This window comes from Staurois parvus, unplaced genomic scaffold, assembly GCF_062004578.1.
Source record: "Staurois parvus isolate SC_StPar_1 unplaced genomic scaffold, SC_StPar_1.0 ptg000716l, whole genome shotgun sequence".
Classification (NCBI taxonomy): Eukaryota; Metazoa; Chordata; class Amphibia; order Anura; family Ranidae; genus Staurois; species Staurois parvus.
The window spans coordinates 1,579,689-1,601,515 of record NW_028318512.1 but is presented as its reverse complement, the minus strand read 5'-3'; the positions used below and the strand labels follow the sequence as shown (position 1 = coordinate 1,601,515).

The 21,827-nt window shown below is 40.1% G+C and overlaps 1 protein-coding gene across 1 annotated transcript in view; it reads left to right on the top strand.

The window, feature by feature from the left end:
* The window catches only part of LRP1B (LDL receptor related protein 1B), a 2,076,109-nt gene that overhangs the window by 1,852,824 nt on the left and 201,458 nt on the right, over nt 1-21,827 (top strand). Inside the window, exons 64-67 of the mRNA XM_089653623.1 lie at nt 2,965-3,081; nt 4,309-4,428; nt 6,720-6,839; nt 17,802-17,918. Coding sequence (XP_089509749.1) covers nt 2,965-3,081; nt 4,309-4,428; nt 6,720-6,839; nt 17,802-17,918 — 474 coding nt within the window. The remainder of the gene's footprint in view (nt 1-2,964; nt 3,082-4,308; nt 4,429-6,719; nt 6,840-17,801; nt 17,919-21,827) is intronic.

The window sequence follows — 21,827 nt, the reverse complement described above, 5'->3', positions numbered from 1 at the left end:
TTCAAGGCAGGAGTGCTAACCACTAAGTCCCTGTGCTTCCACAAGGTTGATAGCAGTAGCAGTTTTATAAACTATGTGCATTGTAGTGTAGTGTTTTGCATATTCGATACTAAGTGCACACCACAAGCTTTTACCAGATGGGTTTTCTGATTGGCCAAAAGTTTTTATTTTCCACATCAGTCATCAAGATAATTATAACAGTCATTTTAGTAAGCTGCTATTACTTTTTCATTTACACATATTATTTCTGATAATGGTACCCTACGTTGTGTCGGACTCCTTTGACTATCACATTATTCCTGTCTGTTAGTGACTGTACAAGGTACCTTAACTTGACTTTTTTTAAATTGAATCTGTAATTCAGAGCCAACAGACAGTTACAGTCTGTCCTGTTACATAGCACAGTACATGCATGAAGTTCACGCTTATGAACTAATTAACAGTACACCAGCTGTTGCCGCGTTCTGTAAAACGTGCAAAAAAAGTTCAAAATGCAAACTACTTCACACTCTAATACCTGCTAGAGAAAAGGCAACTAAATTAAATATGAACAAGATTTACACTTCAAAAATGGGACACATTGGTTAATTATCCAGCATGTTTTACAGTTGAGTTCTGTTGTTGGCATGCAATGGGAATAACAATTGGCATAACAAATGTAAAGCTTCTATGTTGGCATGCCTGCAATATGTTTCTTAATTGGAATGAAAACAAGAGGCTTTTTTTTTAGTTTTGATGTTGATGTAGTGGAGAATGCATTAGCCTGTGCCATTGACAAGGCATTTACTTGGTTTTGCCGGGGTTGCCATTTTAGAATTGGAAGAGATATGGTCACAGTCCATCTGCCCACCTTGCCCTGTTAAGTCACAATTTAGGAACGGTGCTGCAGTTTTCTTGTTTTAAAAATTGCCACCTACTTTCTTTTAGAGTGTACACATTAATAGATCAGTCCTCCGTAAAGTGACATTTGATTCATAGTTCTGGTGGCCTGAGTAACCTGTTGGTTTCTTACTTTCTGTGGTAAGATGTTTGTGGACAGCTGTTCGTAACACCTACTATCGGGCCAAAAGTATGTATAAACATCTCCAAATCACTGATTTCCGATGTTTCAGTGAAGGATGCTGTTAACACTATAACCTACAAAAACATGTTAGAGAACTGTGCACTTTTAACCCTTATGGTAACAGCTTGGGGAAGGTCCTTTTCTGTTCCAGCGTGTCTCTGCCCTGGTACACAAGGACAAGTCTATAAAGACATTGGGGGAAATTCAATAAAGCCCTAGCAATACGTTTCTGGAGGTATGGCCTCCAAATCTCTGCCGCTCACTTTGGTAGCATTACCAACACATGCAGCAGATTCAGGCCGTTCTTAAAGTGACTGTAAATATTGTTTTTTTAAATTAAAATAATAAACATGTTATATTTACCTGCTCTGTGTGATGGTATTGCACAAAGTGATTCTGAACCCCCTATTCTCAGGTTCCTCACCAGCGTTATGAGCTCCTCCTCTTCTTTGTGCCCTATCCTAGTAAGCTGCTTCCTATGGGCATGCACCTGCAAGCTCGCTCTGAAGCTGGACGGTGTACATCTGTTGGCACAGCCCTGCTCCATTCTTAGCTCATAGGAGCCAATGAGTCCTGCTGCTGCCTGTGTGTGCAGGGAGAGAGGTGAGAGCCTCTGCAAATGGACACAGTGCTGGATCAAAAGCAGGCTCAGGGGGGAGAGGGGGCAATGCAAATAGAGGGACTTTTTTTTCCTTAATGCAGAGGATGTATTAAGGTAAAAAATGTCTAGCCTTTAGAACCACTTTAATAGTGCCAGTTTAACAAAGTGGCAATATTACTGTACCAAATTCAAAAACTATTGCCTTCAACTAGAGGTACTTAAGACCAACTGTAAGTTGGCATACCGAGTCAGGCAAAGTGCATGCCTCTTTTAGAAACCATTCAGCTCCATGCACACTAGCTTTTTTTTAAGCTCCTAGAAGCTATTATCAGCAATTGTTCTCTGCTCCTAGAAGCTAAATTGTGTTATCCTATGTGTCCATGCATACTACTTTAGACTATTAGCATTTTTTTGAGCTTCAGCATCTAGGAGCAGAAAAAAAAATGTTTTTTGGAGCGTTATTCCAACAGAAAAACCCACTAAACACTCCTAAATGCTGCTAAACGCTACTAAAACATTCCTAACAGCATTTTTACAGTACATGTAAAGGAAAAAAAAGCTAGAAAAGAGCTACAATAACCCTAACATTCCTTAATACTTCTAAATACTTCTGAATGCTACTAAAAATTCTATTATGGTTTACATTTTTAACATCACTTTCTCTTGAAAGCAAAGGTAAACTACACAACAAGAGAAAACTGATACGGTTGAAAACAATTGCACAGCACAGTAGCTGATGTTGATTCAGAGTTGATTAGAATGAACAGAAATATCCAAGTCAAGATGTCAAGTACAGCTTTTAGCAAACTTCAAGGTGTAGAGGAAGATAATACAAAACTCCTGGGTAACTGTGATCAATGTTGCCGTTTGCTAGAAATAAAAAAAAATCTTTCCTTACCCCCAAGGAGAGTCACATTTAGTCTCTGGATTAAAACATTTCCATAAAATCAATTTATAATTATTTTGTGGATATCATTAGTTGTAAGAAAAACATTTGGCTCTTTCATATTACTTTTTTTTTTCTTTTTTGCCAACTAAGCTTAACCACTCTTCAAGGGCTAGTCCAATCTGCTGGGCGGAGCCAGACCCTGGTTTCTTTTATGGCTTGGATACTCCAACAGTGACATCTCCTTCCATTATCCCTGTCCACCTGGGAGTTTTGGGTGCCCCACCCCCCAAAAAAAAGGAGAAACAGCATTAAACCTTGTACAAGCTGAACCCATACTACTATAGCTTCCTTCTAAACTGTGTTTTATTTCTCTTTATGAATGGTAAATTATTTCCTTTTCTAATCTGACAGCTGAGTTCAAGTGCCAGCCAGGAAGGTTCCAGTGTGGCAGTGGACTCTGTGCCCTCCCTGCTTTTATCTGTGATGGAGAAAATGACTGTGGAGACAACTCTGATGAACTCAACTGTGGTAGGTGATTATGCCACATGAGAAGTAAAAAATGACACTTGATCTTTCAGATGCACAAGAAGGATAACCCTGAATGTCATAATTCTAGGGGAGATCTTTGTCACATGCTTTGGAGATGTGAAAAGATTTGTCCCTTTTGGTCACATGTTACCAGGTTTATTGCTACGCATTTCGATTTACCAAATGTTTGTAATCCCAAATGGTGTATATTAGGGGTGTTAGAAGATATAGACCTCAGCTTCTATCAGATACAATTTCTTTGTTATCTTTTATTTTATGCTAGGAAAATGGTGGTACTCAAATGGGTTCATTTTGAAGTCATTTCTATTAATATATGGAAAAAATGGATTAACCAGGTATTGTCACTTTACAAGTTAACCTATGAAGCCAGGGAATGTCCTCAAAATTTGACCAAATATGGGGTCCATGGATAGAGTTATTTGATACTTGTGTGGAGTCAGATACGTGATTGATTCTCCTTTTCCTATGAACCTCTTGGACAATGGTTCTGCATGCAGAGAATTTACTTTTCTCATTTTTATGCTACTTAACGGGTATTGGCTCGTTTGTCTTCCATACTGGAAGGTTAATTCTGTACTTTTCTGTTATCCTACTCTTATTTGAACCTGGGAGATTTGCCTTTTGGACCAACGGTTGTAGTTGTAGGTTAGGTTCCTGTTTTCTTTACTTGTTTCTTTTCTCTTTAGGCTCATTATCCTATTTATAATATGTGTTGTTTCTATATGCAGTGTTGTTTCTCAAGCATTGTAAGAGATTTTTAAGTTCATATTGTTTGTAATGTAATCTTCCTGCGAGAGGTAATAGTCACTTTGTTGGTATGCTTACCTTTAGTATATAGCCTTCGACACATGCTGTACTGTGTTGTATACGTTCAATAAAACTCAATTTAAAAAAATATATGACACTTGAGTAGACAATCAACAACAATTGGTGGCCTGTGTCAACTGGCTTTGGGCTTTTATCAATGGGCAAATGCTGCCTACTTTCAGGTGCATTCCTTTATCAGTTTAAGACACTTCTAAGATAAAGTTCATTGAAAGGTATATTTAACCTCCTTTTAAGCTACATCAACCTGCCTCAAGATGTTTTTGCATTCACATTAACTTGTATGGGAACAAAGAGAGTTGTGTTGTGAACAACAGCCATCGACGGGGGCCCATAGATTTCAGGAAGCATACTGATCTTGGTCTATCAACGTCTTTTCAGATACCTATGTCTGCTTGTCAGGACAGTTCAAATGCACCAAGAAGCAGAAATGCATCCCATTAAATTTACGCTGCAATGGCCAGAATGACTGTGGGGATGAAGAGGATGAGATTGACTGCCGTAAGTTGACACTTATTTGTAAAGAGACATTAGATATTCAGTATTTTGAAGATAAAAGTGTTTGCTAAAATTAAAAGGCCATTTTCAAAAATTATGTAAATACTTACCCTTCTTGCTGCCTGTGCCAGTGATCGCCACTATAATCTTGACATATGGGGGAGATTTACTAAAACTTGGACATCCAAAATCTGGTACAGCTCTGAATAGCAACCGATCAGCTTCCAGGTTTTATTGTCAAAGCTTTATTGAACAAGCTGATGTTAGAAGCTGTTTGGCTACCATGCACAGATGCACCAGATTCTGAGTACACCAGTTTTTAGTAATTCTCCCCCATTGTGTCTGCTAAACAAACCCTACCAGGAGTGTCACTCTTCTGTGTTCCCCCACTTCAGAGGTGCTTCCCACCAACCTTCACATCATTTCAGGACCCAGTAGAAGACTCTGTTATTGCCATTTTAATTCAAGTGATAGAAATGTTTTAACATCTTGCCATCAGTGCAGCGCATATATGCATGTAAGCAGGTTGTAACACTGCTTTAGTAAGTTAGCGGCTGGCCTAGGCTGGGGAAGAAGGGGTTAAGCATGTATTATGTGTTCCTGGGCTTTTGGGTCTCAGCCAGCCCACCTTTGCTATAAAAAGAGGGAAAGCTAAGGTCCTGGGCCACGGATTTTCCCACCTAGAGTCGCTTGGAGAAGGGACTGCTGTGTCTTGTAGTCTTCTACAGACATCCAGGGTTCCAGAGGATCTTCAACAATGGACTTTACCTGCATGACTATCACTTCACAGAGGTATGCCGGGGCAGCTGAATAAATGTAGTTAGTGTTAAGGTTTGAGATTGTTCACATTGAACTCTTATGCTGAGGTTTCATCAGTAAGGTTATAGTAACTGTTCTGGACCTGGTTTGAAGTTATTCAAAGGGGTGCATTTGAGTTTTAGCGTGTCTCATTACTACACACAGTGAAAGCTCTTTTCTCAGTCGGGAAGCTACCTAAATAGGTAGATTAGTTAGATTTTTCACATGACTGCAGTCTGCACCTGGTCCCAGGCATTCATGGTCACGCTTTCAAGCAAAGGTACCACACATACATGCGGCAGCAAGAAAAGTGAACTTTAACCCCCAGCCACCGCACATATGTTTCCATGTCAGCATAAAGTTGTGTGCTTAGTGAGTATTCCCAGCACACTGTCACTCTGTGTCATAGCTTCAGACATGTGTTGCCTTACTGCTTTAGCGTGCCATTCAAAATGAATGGCAATGCTATGCATCAGTGTATGCAATGTGTGTTATACATATAAATGCACTAACTAGCCTAAGATCATGTATGACCCTTTTTTGTAATGTTATCACATGGAAACACACTACAATGTGATTCCATGCATTGCAGTTTGGTACAAACACAGGTTTGTTGCCATAGTATGGTGGGGTGTCATTCAAACTAAATGACATTGCAATGCATCAACACATTATATGTGTTACTGCAATACAGAAGTGTAAGTGGGCCCACACTTTTTTTTGTAAGATAATAGGTCTGGACAGTTTATTGAGAGAAATATAAAAGCAACTTCTGACAGCTACATTGACACTGTGGGGACTGACAAAGTTGACGCGTTTCATACTAAGTGCTGCGATAGCACGAAACTCGTTGACTTTCTCAGTTCCCTCAGTGTCTATGTAGCTGTCAGAAGTTTCTTTTGTATTTATCTCAATGAAGATAAGTGCAAGCTCAATTTGATCTACAGGAACCATGTCAGATAAACTGGACAGCTGCATTTCAAGAATCTTTAAGTGAGAGGGTGTGGAGGAATGTGCTGGAAAGCCAACCTAAAGCAGTGTTGCATTGCTTGATTTTTTTTTTTTTTTTTTTGGGGGGGAGGGAGTTTTGGAAAATCATAGCTGGCTGCCTGATTGAAATTGGTCGTTATTATAATAAATTGAAAAATAAATATGATAGATTATTTTAAACAAATTGTTCTGTCTCTTTAAGATCATTTACATTATAATTTCCTTCATAATTGTCATTTCCATTTACATACAGTGTAAAGCCTACACATTAGAGGAAATCTATATGAATTATTTAAGGAACTTATCTTACTAAAATACCGGTAATTATTGCAGAGTCTAGCGACCTTCTTCAGAGATTCTGAAACAGCGTTCGGCATTTCAATGTATGTCTAATGGAATTTTTGCATTAATACCCATTGAATGAGGAGCTTGAGAAGATGTCTTCCGTATTAAAATGTACACTTATTAAAATGGATGAATTCTGCTCCTGTTTTGTTCTCTACTAGCTGAAAATAGCTGTTCTCCGGACCACTTTCAATGTAAAACTACAAAGCACTGTATATCTAAACTCTGGGTGTGTGATGAGGACTCCGACTGTGCTGACGGATCAGACGAGGCCAACTGCGGTGAGTATCAACCATTAAACATATTTCTAGCAGCTGTATGTATACTAGACAAGGACCTCGCGTCCACCCGATCTTTGATATGAACCCCGAGTCTTTTCAACTTCCAATTCAAACAACTGAACGTGCTAATGAATATTACTGTTCTCTTTTGTTGAGTTTGAAGAAAAGTATAAAGTTTTGTAAAGCAATGGATCCAAAAAATAGCAATAGGATTTTACATTTAACATTTATATTTGATTGATTTACCGTATTTTTCGCTCCATAAGACGCACCTGACCATAAGATGCTCCTAGGTTTTAGAGGAGAAAAACAAGGAAAAAAATATTCTGAACCAATGGACTGAGGACACAGTACAGGAGATGGCCAGAGATTGCGGACACAGTACAGGAGATGACCAGAGACCGCGGACATAGTACAGGGAATGACCAGAGACTGCGGACACAGTACAGGGAATGACCAGAGACTGCGGACATAGTACAGGAGATGACCAGAGACTGCGGACACAGTACAGGGAATGACCAGAGACTGCGGACACAGTACAGGAGATGACCAGAGACTGCGGACACAGCACAGGAGATGACCAGAGACTGCGGACATAGTACAGGAGATGACCATAGACTGCAGACACAGTGCAGGGGATGACCAGAGACTGCGGACACAGCACAGGAGATGACCAGAGACTGCGGACATAGTACAGGAGATGACCATAGACTGCAGACACAGTGCAGGGGATGACCAGAGACTGCGGACACAGTACAGGAGATGACCATAGACTGCGGACACAGTACAGGAGATGACCATAGACTGCAGACACAGTGCAGGGGATGACCAGAGACTGCGGACATAGTACAGGAGATGACCATAGACTGCGGACATAGTACAGGAGATGACCATAGACTGCAGACATAGTACAGGAGATGACCAGAGACTGCGGACACAGTACAGGAGATGACCATAGACTGCGGACACAGTACAGGAGATGACCAGAGACTGCGGACACAGTACAGGAGATGACCAGAGACCGCAGACACAGTACAGGAGATGACCAGAGACCCCGGACATAGTACAGGGAATGACCAGAGACTGCGGACACAGTACAGGAGATGACCAGAGACTGCGGACATAGTACAGGGAAGGACCAGAGACTGCGGACACAGTACAGAAGATGACCAGAGAATGCGGACACAGTACAGGGAATGACCAGAGACTGCGGACACAGTACAGAAGATGACCAGAGACTGCGGACACAGTACAGGGGATGACCAGAGACTTCGGACACAGTACAGGAGATGACCAGAGACTGCGGACACAGTACAGGGAATGACCAGAGACTGCGGACATAGTACAGGGAATGACCAGAGACTGCGGACAGTACAGGTGATGATCAGAGACTGCAGACAGTAAAGGAGATTACCAGAGACTGCGGACCTTTGGGGAGGGAGGGGGAACGGGTACCTGAATTTGACAGGTACCCGCTCCCACTTCCGCAGAGTTGTCCTTCCTTCTTCTTCCTGCGGTGGCTTCTGTGACAGCCGGGTGCCCACTGTGCATGCGCGAGAAGCGCTGCGCTTTGTGAATGGCTTGGAGCCTTCTGGGACCTGTCGTGTCCCAGAAGACACCGGACCATTCACAAAGCGCAGCGCTTCTCGCTCATGCGCAGTGGGCACCCGGCTGTCACAGAAGCCGCCGCGGGAAGACTGCAGCGCTGGAGTGAGGAACAGGTAAGGTCCTGCAGGAGAGAAGAGCTGAGCGGCCGGCCCGATATTCTGACATGGTGACGGCAGAAATACCGGACCGGCCGCTTTACATTCGCTCCATAAGACGCACTGACATTTTCCCCCCTTTTTTGGGGGGAAAAAAGTGCGTCTTATGGAGCGAAAAATACGGTATTTTCTTGTATCTTTTATTAAAATAAAATATTTTGAGCTAACAAACTTTGGGGTTAATTAACTAAAGTCAAATAAATAGTCTGTTCGTTTTGCAAGGAAAATTGCACTTTGCAATTGAATTTGCGCCAGAGCTTCTTGAATGAGTTGAAACTCAGTACATGTATTGCGGTTGCACTCTGCATACATACCCAATCACATGCAGGAAAGAAACAGCATTTTTGCTTGCATATGATTGGAAGATGGAAGTCATCAAAGTTTTGGTGCAAATTCCCTTGTAAAGTGCAACTTCCCTTGCAAAGTGAGCATATTGTTTGCCTTCCAGTAGAAAATCCACAATAAAGCCAGTCACGCTATCACCAGCACCTTCTACACTGTAGATTCCCTAAAAGAATGCATGGAGAATGCAGGAAGTGTTGGTCTCTGGGGCAGAAAGCAAACTGAAAATTTCATAGCAAGGACACAAACAATAGTGATTTCCTGCTGCATTTTTCTGCACCTTTCCATTCTGCTCCCAAATGCTCTGTTGTAGTGTAAAAGCCAGTCTCTCCTGAGGAGACCTGTATTGATCAGGTGCAGAAAATAGCAGATCTCTGCACATGATGTGAGCAAGCCCTAAAGTATATCTAAAAACTGGATGATATATCATGTTTGAGCACACTGTGTATCACAGTTGCCATTTTTGTTTTTCACAGTATACTTTCACATGCTTTTATTCGTCATGACATCTCAATACTGCTGATCTCCTCTGGCTTCTTTTGGCTACTTCCTGTCTATATGCACTCACCCCACCATTGACTGCACATTATTTCTTTGAATAGGCTTCTAAAGAGTGACAAAGGCAGAGCATTCTTGTGAGATGTGTGCTGGCACCATGGATGTACAGGGTAGGGTGACAATGAAGGAGTACAATTGGGACACAGTTGTCACCTCTTAATGAGAAGTGCCTAAACAAGGGCCATCATGATATTATCCCTAGGTATACTATTATTACAATACAATGTAAAGCCAGAAGCTTGAGAGGTATCCCTTGCAGTGGGGCTGTACCCTACTGGTTTCAGGTTAATTGCTCATTTAGAAATCTATTTGTTAAAGTAGATTTACTTACCTAATCCTTTCTTCATCCATGATGCTAGTCTGGTCCCTGCAGTGCCTTTTCCACTTTGCTCTAGTGGTTTGGAGAGCTGATGTCTTCAAGACCAATGTAGAGTCTATAGCTAAGGGACAGTCCTCTGCTGGAATGTTGAGAGTGCCACCTTCCAGGGGAGCAGATATCATCCAAGTAAAAGCACTTTTACTCTTCCCCATACCAAACAAGCAACATTTTCAAGTTTCCTGGAGTTGATCTTTACAAATATTAAAAACAACCTTTGGAACTATATTACCTGTTACGGCTAAACACAATTTTAGTGATTAGATTTATATCTACTTTTATTTTTCATACGTAAGTCAGCAAAACAATTTAATTATCACTTAAAACTTAATATTCAGGCTGCTGGAGGCTCTGAGTTCACTAGTAGTCAGAATCCAGCTGTGGGCTTTTTGTATAAACCAAGTGAAAAGAAACCCCACCAATCAACATCCAGCTGTCATTTTTCTATTGAAGATCAGACAAAGAAAGGAAACATCTGAATGGCTTCCAAGGAGTGACATTCCTTCTACTGTATTTTCATTATTCTTGTTTTTACAAATGAGCCCAGGTGTCCTGCGTACAAGCTACCCGCCGAATGTAATAGAATAAGATAAGGTTTGATCAAAGATTCCGTACAGAGCCTCATAAATATGCATGTTCTACTTCTCTTTATAATCAGCTATTTGAACCTCAGCAGTGACTAGTTTTTATACACTTTGCAAAACTGGTTAAAGTAATTAGTTACCTACTGTGACTAAAAAAAAAATAGTCATAGTCATTCATTACTTTTGCTGCGCACATCTTCTAGCTCCACAATTAGAAGAGTGTCAAAGGTCTGAGCAAGTAATTAAGAGTTGCAGAGTAAATTAACCTTTGTATCCCATTATGCAGAAGACAAATGTAATCTTTTGTCATGGAGTTACCTTACTGATGTTGAAAACATAAAAATCAGCTGTTGATACTCGCCTGGATACATAGCATAAAAAGAAAAAAAAGAAAAACAGAGCACTGAGGAGGACGTTATTTGCGGGTCTTGCTTCCTTTGGCAAATGTGTATTAGGGTCATTTTGGAACAAATGTAGACTGTACAAAAAGTAAAATGATAAAGGAATGTTAGCTTTATCCTTTTTCCTTATTAATTGTGTCTAGCACTTGACGTTTATAGAAAGAGAATAAGAACAACTACACATACAGCAAATGCAAATCTCTTTTGTAAATGGTGTGATGCTACCAAACAATGACTATATTTTTTTTGAGACTACATACAGAAACTTTAAAAGAAACTTTTTGAAGAAAAAATATAGGGGTGGGCAACTACCTGGCAAATGAGGTTTAATGTTAACAAAATTTAAAATAATGCACCTGGGGGCTAAAAATATTAATGTACGCCATTTGTTAGGGAAAGAACCTTTAGGGGATTGAAAATGGATATTGGGGGTTCTAGTAGATTAGAGGCAAAACAATGACATGCAATGTCAAGCTGCTGCAGCAAGCAGACTATTAGCATGCATCAAAATCAATATTTACTCAAGAGATAAAACTATAGTTCTACCACTTTACAAAACTCTGGTCCAACCACATCTTGAGTATGTTGTCCAGTTCTGGTCACCAGCCCTCAGGAATGATGTGCTGTAACTGGAGAGAGTCCAGAGAATGGCAACAAAGCTAATAAGGGGACTGAAGGACCTTGGTTATGAGGAACGACTACAAGCATTAAACTTATTCTCCCTGGAGAAGAGATGATTGAGAGGAGATAGTGATATACAAATACATCAATGGTGATTCTAGTATAGGGAGAAAACGATTCAGTTTCAAGGAGCTTAGGAAGACACAGTTGGAAGAGAAGCAGTTAAATAAATAAATACATTTTAAGCTGCACATGGTTTTTTTTTGCTGTCAGAGTGGTAAGGATGTGGAACTCCCTTTCACAATGGGTGGTCTCAGCGGGAAGTGTGGATAGTTTAAAAAAACTCTTAGGTGGGCATCTTAGTTAACACAATATACAGGGATATAGGAATTGGACTTGACATAAACACCCACCTCCATACAGGTTGAGCTTGATGGATTGTTGTCTTTATTCAACCTTACCGACTATGTAACTGTGTAATTATGTTACCTAGATAGCTTGGGTAGAAATAAGACATAGGACATCCAAAGATGGAGTTATTTTCTGAGAATGGTGAACGATATTTGTTTATCCTCAAGTGCTCCAGTTGAGCACCAAGATCTGCTACCTACTAGCCTGCCACTATCAATGGTACATGCACAGACTTTGACCCTTTGCTCTGCTTCATAGAAAGAGTAAAGATTTGGCCTAGTCACAGGAATATTTCCCAACAAGCTAGAAAATCTAGGAGAATTATTACAGTTCTCTAGTGCAGCTATTCTCAACCAAGATTCCTCCAGAGGTGGTTGCTAGGATTCTTTAGCCGTAGCTGATTTACCTATGTTTTTATGATGCCTGCATAGGTTTTGGCAGAGCCAGCTGCATAACACCCTTGATTATTTTAGTTGTCTAAAGGGGAGACATTCTGACCACCATTGTAAAGGGATAAATCTTCTCCCTGAACCCCAATGTAAGGGGTGTTTTTCCCACTGCCACCCAATGAATTGGCTTTAGCAGGGGCTTTCGGAGACCTGAAAATGATTTCAAGAGTTCCTCTGGGGTGAAAAGTTTGAGAAAGCTTATATGACCACACAAGGCCCAAAGCTACGCCAAAGGAACCTCTGTGGGATTAATTTATATATATATATATATATATATATATATATATTTATTTATTTATTTATTTTTAATGGAAAACCCATTGTGTGAAGAAAATAACTTAATTCTACTTTATACTTACCAAGAGATTGGTTGAAATGGGTGAAGACATTTTGTCACTAAAGTTTCTTTGCACTGAAGGTACCTTAGAGGCCAGCAAGCAATACAACACGATGCTGCAACATTTCAGCAGATTAGATGGTGCCTGTTCTCCTTCTTTACTGTATATAAATATAGTTTGCACTTCATTTTGAGTAGAAATTTAAAGATGTTGTGGGGTAAAAAAGACTTGCTAAACATACAAATGTCTCCACTGATAACTTCCGTAACTGGCTCACCATTTAATGAAGGCAATAAACTACAACACTACATGTAGCCAGTGGAAGTTGAAGAAAAATAAACATACATTCATCCTCATTTTTCCATAATAAATCACTAAATATATGTTGTGTGCATTTCATTTTTGTTATGCCAAACATTCCATGAATTGCAGAATTAATTAAAAAAATAAATTGAATGTTCACAGAAGCTTTGTTAAACTTATTAAATCCATCAAAGGATAAATCAACAATTGAAAATGTAGGGCAATTAAAGAAGAGCTCTGCTGACCACTATGTTTTTTAAATTACCATGTAAGTTAACTCCAGTGTAAATACAGAAAAACAAACGTTTTTGGCAAAAGTTCTTTTTTTCCACGTTTGTCAGGCACAGTTCATGAATTAAATGCTTATACTATGTGGCCAAAGGTTTGTGTAAACTCCTTCAAATAATTTAAAGTGTTTCTAGTGAAGGTAATGTTAATCATACAATATATAAAGACATTTTAGACAGTTGTGTTTGGGGAAGGTCCCTTTTCTGTTCCAGCACCCTTGTACATAAAGGCAGCTACATAAAGACATGGTTTGAGGAGTATGGTGTTGAGGAACTCTAGTGGCCCGCACAGGGCCATGACCTCTAACCTACTTAAAGACATTTGGAATGAATTGGAATAAGAGGCAGGCCTTTTCATCCAACATAATTATTAGTATGAAATTAAATACATCAAGGGGGTGAATAAGGATCAGAAGGGCAGTATGCTCAACATGAAACCTAAATCTATATTATGGGGACATGACCTTAAACTAACTGGAGGAAAGTTCAAAACTAATCTCAGAAAGTGATATTTTACTGAAAGGGTAGTTAATGCTTGGAATAAACTTCCAGCAGACGTAGTGAGCCAGTCAACAGTAAATACCTAGATAACTTCAAAGATGCTAGGGACAAGCATAGATCTATACTCAGAAAAAAAAATTTAAAACAAAAAAAAACACAAAAGAACAACCCCCCCCAAAAAAAGAAAAACCGAAAACAAAACACACATACACACAAAAGGGCAGACTCGATGGTCCACTTGGTCCTTTTCTGCTGTCATTTTTCTATGTTTCTATGAGTGTTATCTTTAGAATACAAAGCTGAACTCCAGGAAAATGTGCAAGATAGTTATTATACAGTAAATATACATACATATATATATATATATATATATATATATATATATATATATATATATATGAACTGTTCAATGCAGAAAAGGATTAGTAGCTCTATACAGCCTGTCTTGTGATGCAGCTATCCCTCCCAGACAGCATGGCCGAGTCTGGGACCACCACTGCAACATTGTATCTTTATTTTCAAAAAAGTGGAAAAAAAAAGGACACATGAACTCTACCAGCAAACTTACTGGTCATTGAAAGCACATTGGTGCATCTTAATGCTACTGTGTTTTCTCTGCTTCTTCATGTCAAAGCCTCCAGCAAGGAGAATAGTGAGCAGCAGAGTAGCGGCATGACCAAATATTATCCCCTTCTTGTTAGACTAGCAGTCATAGGCAATGGTACCTTAGATCCCAGATGTAAGATCTTAGATCTTCGATTTGCAGATATACAGATATGAGGCTTTAGGCACTGTAGTGCCCAGGCACCTTCACACACGAGGAAGTGTAATACTATTTTAGGAAGAATTCAAGACAAAAGCTGAATATTTTAAGTGTTACTAACCCACAACAGTAATATCAGTCTGTATATGCAGTAAAGCACGCTTGTTATACTCACTGTGGAACCTAAGGGGTTAATCCTCTGCATTGTGTAAAAAGGATGTTTGATACTGACTTCTCTTATCCTCCCCTTCTTCTATTTTCCCCAATATAATTCCTGATAGAACAGAGGCTTGGAGACAAGCTGCACATGTTCAGTTTGGTGTATATTGCTATAGAGGACTTTTTTGGGTGTGTGCGTGTTGTCGGCCCAGGGCCAATCAGCATTGTCCAGACAGATGGTCTGGACAGTTTGCAGCCTCATAGGACAGTCAGAGGCAGGGGCGGACTGACCATTGGGCCTGGGGTCAGTAGGGGGCCCCATGAGATGTCCTGGCACCTTTCAGAGGCTTTTTTGGGTGTGGTTTGAGTGTGTTGAGTGTGGGTGAGGACACAGGGTCCCCATGATCCCCTATTGCCCAGGGGCCCCATGAGTTGTCAGTCCACCCCTGGTCAGAGGAGAATGAAAATTCTTCCTACAAGCTTTAACCAGTGATCATCCACACACTGACAGACGTTACAAGACTGCTATATACTACTGGTGAGAAAAGGTATTTAGCAGTTTATATTTACTAAAATAATTGCATTTCCATGTTCTGTGTACTGTGGGAGGGCGAATATAGTGAATGGAGGGTCCTGGGTTTAGTAACACTTTAAGGGTACTGGTTAGGCTCAATAACATGTCCAGAAGTTCCCTAAAACATAGCAAATCTTCCCTTTCTGAGTTCATGTCCACTTTAAATGGCTTAGGCACCTTCACTAACTAAATAACTTCAAAGATGCTAGGGACAAACATAGGTCTAAACTATAAAAAAAAGTTAACAAAATAAAAAAAAGAACAAAAATTTAAAAAAAACCCTCAAAATAACAACCCCCCCCTCCAAAAAAAAGAAAAAAGTGCACTGCTATTTTAGGAAGAAGTCAAGACAAAAGGTAATTCTTTAGGGTACTGCTTAGGCTCAGTTAACATGTCTAGAATCTCCCTATCACATGGCAAATCTTCACTTTCTGAGCTCAGTTCCACTTTAAGGCTCCATTCACACCTGAGCATAGAGTTTTTGTGCATTTTTTCGTGCTTTTTGTTGTGTGTTTTTATACAAATATATGAACGTTTGTGTACGATTTGTTCAGGCGTTTTCTGGCATTTTAAGTTCTGCCATTTTCGTACTACCTAATTGAAATTTTTTTTTTTATCAGTGACATCAATTGTTGCCATGTTTTGCCATGCCAGAAAAACGCTCTTGGTCACACGATAAAATGCACTAAAGTGCATGAAATTGCGCAATTTAAGCGTTTCCATGTATTTCTATGGGAATGAAAACGCACCAAAAAACACATCAATCTGCCCGAATGCAACTGTAAAAGAAGCTCCAAAACATTTTTGAGCTTCTGGCATTCTGCTTCAGGCAACTTGGAGTGGAGATGTGAATCATCTCCATAGAGTAATATTGATATTTTCTCTCTGAGCGTTTTGGAGCTTTGAGCTTCAAGCGTACAAAACGCTCAGGTGTGAATGGGGCCTCAATGGCTGATAATATTCAACACTGAGTTGTAATACGTTTTTTTTTACAGTAACATAAATGCAATATATTATGTTTGGACAGATATGAAAACGTTTGAACACATACAGTATTTGTAACAGTACGTGCATTATCCTTGCATATTCAAAAATAGCAGGTAAACATTCTTATAACTGCAGTGAATACAAATATATCATAATCTCAAATCATAAAGGGAAAACAGTGGGATAAGAATGTTGGGTAGGTACAGCATGGTGTGATGGCAGTAATCACATAGAGGCCCAGAATGCAGTAACCGATATATTGAAGAACTTGCAAATAGTACAACAGCCCAGTGGGGATCTCACCCGAATGGGAACTTACAGTCAGTGTAGCCGAGAGCCAACAGTAGTAGCCCCACGCTGCAGACAGCGCTTGCCAAAGGAGGTGGGATGAGGCCTGGCTGTTCCAACCCAAGAGGGAACTTGCTGAAGTGAAAACTTAGGCTCTGAGCTTTCCCTACTCCTCTGGAACCATCCCCTACTACTAGTGCTGTCCTTGACAGATGCTTACAATTTGCCTACAGCAGCCACTTCGCAAATGCACACCAAAACGTAAGGGCAGGTACTTAAAAAGACTTTGTGTGACCCAAAATGGTCACCAGGGTCAACTGGATGCTGCGTAGCTAAACAGAACACTGCTCCAGAGGCCAAAGGGAACCATAGAGAAACCAAGTTTCTCTTGACTTCCCCTCCAGCTGCAGTTCCGCTCCGGACAAGCATCAACTACACTGGAGAAAACAGACTGCATCTGCCTATAAAGATCCTTATTTTCAGTATAGCGACAGTTATATTCAGCTGAGTCTAGTGCAGGGGTGGACTGACCATTTGGAAACTCGGGCACTGCTGGAGGGCCCGGGGTCAGTAGGGGGCTCCATGAGATGCCCCTGGTACCTTTTTCATAGGCTTTTTTGAGCTTGGGCAAGGACACAGGGGCCCCATGATCCTCTATTGCCCAGGGGCCCCATGAGTTGTCAGTCCGCCCCTGGTCTAGTGAGACTTGAAGGTGAATTTAGGCCAAATGACTCATTTTTGTGAATCCTGTTGAGAGAGCTAGCTCCCCTCGATAAGTCCCCTCTAACTCCCCTCGATAAAATAAAAAATACAGTCACATGGCTAAAATATAGATCCTTAACCTTGTGTTAAAACTTTGTGAATTGAGCCTCTGGGCTCAATTCACAACACTTTACAGTCACATGGGTGAAAATAAACCTAAGGTTGTTGTTAGTTTTAAAATTACATTGGTAAGGTGAAATAACTGTCACTTTTTTTAAAATAAAGATTCTTATCAAAGGGAGGTAGCATTGTCATCAGAGCCTTATGTATGTTACGTTTACAAAATCTGTTCTTCAGATTAACTTAGCATCCAGCAAGCACTTGTGATAGGTCAATGTGTATATTCTTCTTGAATTCAAAAGGAAAAAAATAATATTTTGTTAAGCTACCCAGCTCCTAAGATTTGTGCAGCCTTGCTGGGCTTTTACATGAGAGTAACGTGATTTGTAGATTTACTTCTCCATTGCTGCTAGGTAATGTATTTTTAATTTACAGACAAAAAGACCTGCGGTCCTCATGAATTCCAGTGCAAAAATAAGAACTGCATTCCAGATCACTGGCGGTGTGATGGACAAAATGACTGCGGTGACAATTCGGATGAAGAATCTTGCAGTAAGTAGCAGGGTTGATCTATTAGCATATTTCAAAGCATATATTTAAAGTGAACCTGCACCATAATTATTAATGCTCCACAAATGCATAAATGCACATAAGCTTACATTTACTCTGTGGAATGTAGCAGGTCTTTATTCCCTTCCCCGCTTTTGGCTTCTCCATGTTCCGATTGTTCCCCTGTGCTGATATGATTAGGTACTAACCCCACTGTACACACCAGACTTGTTAAGTCTTCTCTCTGGTGTGCTTATTGTTAGAATACATAAGATTGATTCTTAAAATGAATTTCACAATTTTATGCTCTTGCTGTACTATACCATTATAGGGAATTGGAGATGATCCACACAGTTCAATAGGCAAACAGCTAAAGACACTTTAAATACATGTATGTTTTCTGTTTAAGGCCTCCTTTACTCGGATGCATGGACCCATACATCCGTGCAGAGGGTCATGTTTATGCACTTGGGGAGTGACAGATGTTTCATGCAGCCAGCCTGTAAAATCAATGACGGGCTAAGAGATGCAGTGGCTGTATGGATCTTCCCACCTGATAATGTTGACCCACCACCATGATGACCAGCAGCTTAATGATGGTCACCCACAGCTTATTGCTAACGACATATTCCCAGCCAACAGATTCTGTATGTATGTAACAAACCGGCGAGGGATCCTGGGTGATATCATGGACCACATATATTCATCCCAATATTTGGCCAATATCCTTATCTAGAGTTCCTGGCCCAATATGTTTACAAATAGATGCTGGCCTGCATTAGTGCTACTGCTGCTAAATGACAAGTCCAACACTGCTGTTTGCAAACAATATCATTTGTAAATGAGAATATCATATTGCCTCATAACTTCACATACAGGTTTAAAGCATCTCCAAAGCATGCTCCAAGGGTAGTGTAAGAAGTTCAGTGCCCAACATGGAACGAGTGACCACATTCATGAAAGTTCTCTGCTATCTTCTTCTCTATCACTACACCAAGCCACTTTTCCAGGTGTCCATCGCTGAAAATGGTGTATGTGTATATGGTTTTAATGTGCTCTTTGCAAACAGTTGACACCCACCCCTCCCCCCGTAGTCAAGTTGAAAATGGAGAAAATGGAAAAAAAAGGCTTGAAGTGTTTCATCAATGATGGCAAGTCTTGTGGGATTCTGAGAGTATTCAGTGCAGAAGACTGTTGCCATCACTTTGTTCACTGATAGAACACGTTGAGCCTTCCTTCTTCTTCTACTATTTTTTTTTTGCATGGCACATGTTCCCCATTGCAGTGTCCAGGTGTCCATACCCTTTTTTCTTTCACATTTTGCAAATTAGCCTTTAAAAGGCTAGAAAAAAAAAATAACAGCATTTGCAGCCTCCTATAGACTTTGCTTGGTTCACTCATCCCTAGCAAGTGATGTGGCAGTTGGTAGGGCTTTGCCCTGAAATCAGGGAAGTCTACAAAGGGAAGCTAGTTAGAGAGAGGCACACATTTTAGATAATGTCAGACACTCTGTGGTGTTCACTCTTAAAGGATAAGTTCAACTTTGGTAGCATGTTACATGTTCCAGCCGTTTTAGGGTAGAACATGTAACATGTTCCTGATCCTGCAGCTGCTGCCCACTGCCCCCCGTGATCGAAGTATGGGGAGAAATTCTCCATACTAGCTGTCAGATTTCAAAAACAGTGCTGCCACGCTGGGCTCCGCCAACATGGTTGCGTCACTTATTCACAGTGTTCTGTGAATTAATGAACTACAAGTCCTGAAAGCCTTAGTGGCTGACAGCTTATAGTCCTCAATGAACTACCATGGCACTGTGAAGCGCCATGGTAGTTCCTTGATTCTTCCTGTCAGCAAATATTGGCTTGCCCTTATGGGATGTACAAGCAAGCAGATACACTGACAGTGTGCAGAAGACCTGCATGGTATCAGTGATCTGCAGATTGAAGGTAAAAAAATTTGCATTTAATATTTTTTTGTGTTAGGAGCCTGTAAAGCATGTCAACAGTTTTTTTTTTTATTTTTGTGGAAAGGTGAACTTGTCCTTTAATTTGGTCATAGATGTCTTAAATTTCAGCTGATTCCTGCTGAATTGGTCAAAATTCAAGATCTTGATGGCCCTGTCAGTACCACCCAGTTCAACAAATGTCAATTAAAAAAACAGACAGAGCTTGAAGGAAAATGATAATTGCCCGGGTATTCAAGAGGTTGCAGGTGCCTGAATACAATAGCTGACACTGGAGACTTCTCCATCCACACTTTGTAGTCTAGTGCTGCCTGTTGCACTGATGGTCACCAGAGGGAAGGATACATAAATACGGATGTGGAATATTATTACTATAATATAGTATTTCAACTAATTAAAAATGTAAAAAAAGTTTTAAAAATGAATGTGTACATACTGTATATTTGGAATAATAACTCATTATATATACCGGTATGGGTACTTGTTGAAAATACGTATAGTTTCCCCTAAACAATATTGCAGGTATTTTTATCACAAATAAAGAGATTTTATACCTGTTGCATTTGGAAGCTTTCTTATTCTGAGCTGTTATTTGATGGTATAGAAAAAAATAAATAAATAATCAGCACACATTACAATATAGCTTTCTTTCCATCTTTGCCTTCCTGTGTGATTACAGAGACTTCCTTCTGATAATTACATGCTGATTCTCAGAAATAAAATTCCCTTATTGACAAGCTGGGGAATAATGTTATTCCTGGGGAGAATGACTGTATATGACCTTTTTAGAAAAGCATAAATAACAAAGCATCAGACGATTATAATTATTTTCCCTGTCACCCACAATAACATACAAGATGAAGGAGTGAAACCATATAAAGGATTGATCAACTCAAATGAACTGTGCATTACTGCAATCATTACACACACACACCTATATTTATGCCATGTATTGATTGCCTTCTATGTGATAATTGCAGTATAGTTAAAAGAAACCTGTGCAGAGTAAAATAAGAAGTCTGCCTACCCTCATCTCTCCTTCTAAAGCAGGTGTGGGCAATTCCTTCTTCCATGGGACCACATGGGGGAAATGGGACTGTTGTGGTTGTGGAGGGCCAAACTTAAAGCAGAATTGTTTTTATTTTCCCATGCAGTGGGGCTGTGCCCACACTGTATGGGTTAAGTGCTCTTTTTGTCTAGGGGCTCAGGGATAAACTGTACTTACCCTGTCCTCCAATCCTCGTCCAGTGGTGGACTGTTCCTGCCGGTCTATGGAAGTGATGACATCAAGAACAGCCCATTCACAAGACCATTATTGTGCAAGAGGCAGGAGTGGCGGAGACCTGTCTTGAACTCATAATATGGAACCTCTTTCAAGTACCGATCCAACCAAATATTTTTTGGATAGTATAAGCAAGGACAAGGACATGTGGCATGTTTCTTTTGCTGTCTGTGTCTCCACAAGCAAGATTTTACTTCCTACCCTAAAAAATGATAAAGGAGTAGAAATCTCCCCACATTGAAAAACAGAAATCTCACCACTAGTTGTCAACAGAACAGGTTGGAATATTGCAAGTTTTCCCCCTGCTTCTGTTCTAGTGCCAAGTTTATTGGATTTGCCCTCACTCCCCTCCCCTTAGACAATGGTCACCAGGACAAAAAGTGATAATGGATCCCTATAATAAACATAGAAAACAATAAAAACCTGACAGGTTTTAAGGTGGTTGTAAAGTCTAAGTGCCCGTTCACATATATAGTGAGGAACAGATGTATTTGAACACCCTGCAATTTTTCAAGCTCTCCCACTTAGAAATCATGGAGGGGTCTGAAATTCACATTGTAGGTGTGTTCCCACTCTGAAAGACAGAATTTAAAAAACAATCCAGGAAATCACATTGTATGATTTTTAAAGAATTTATTTGCCTTGCACTGCTGAACATAAGTATTTG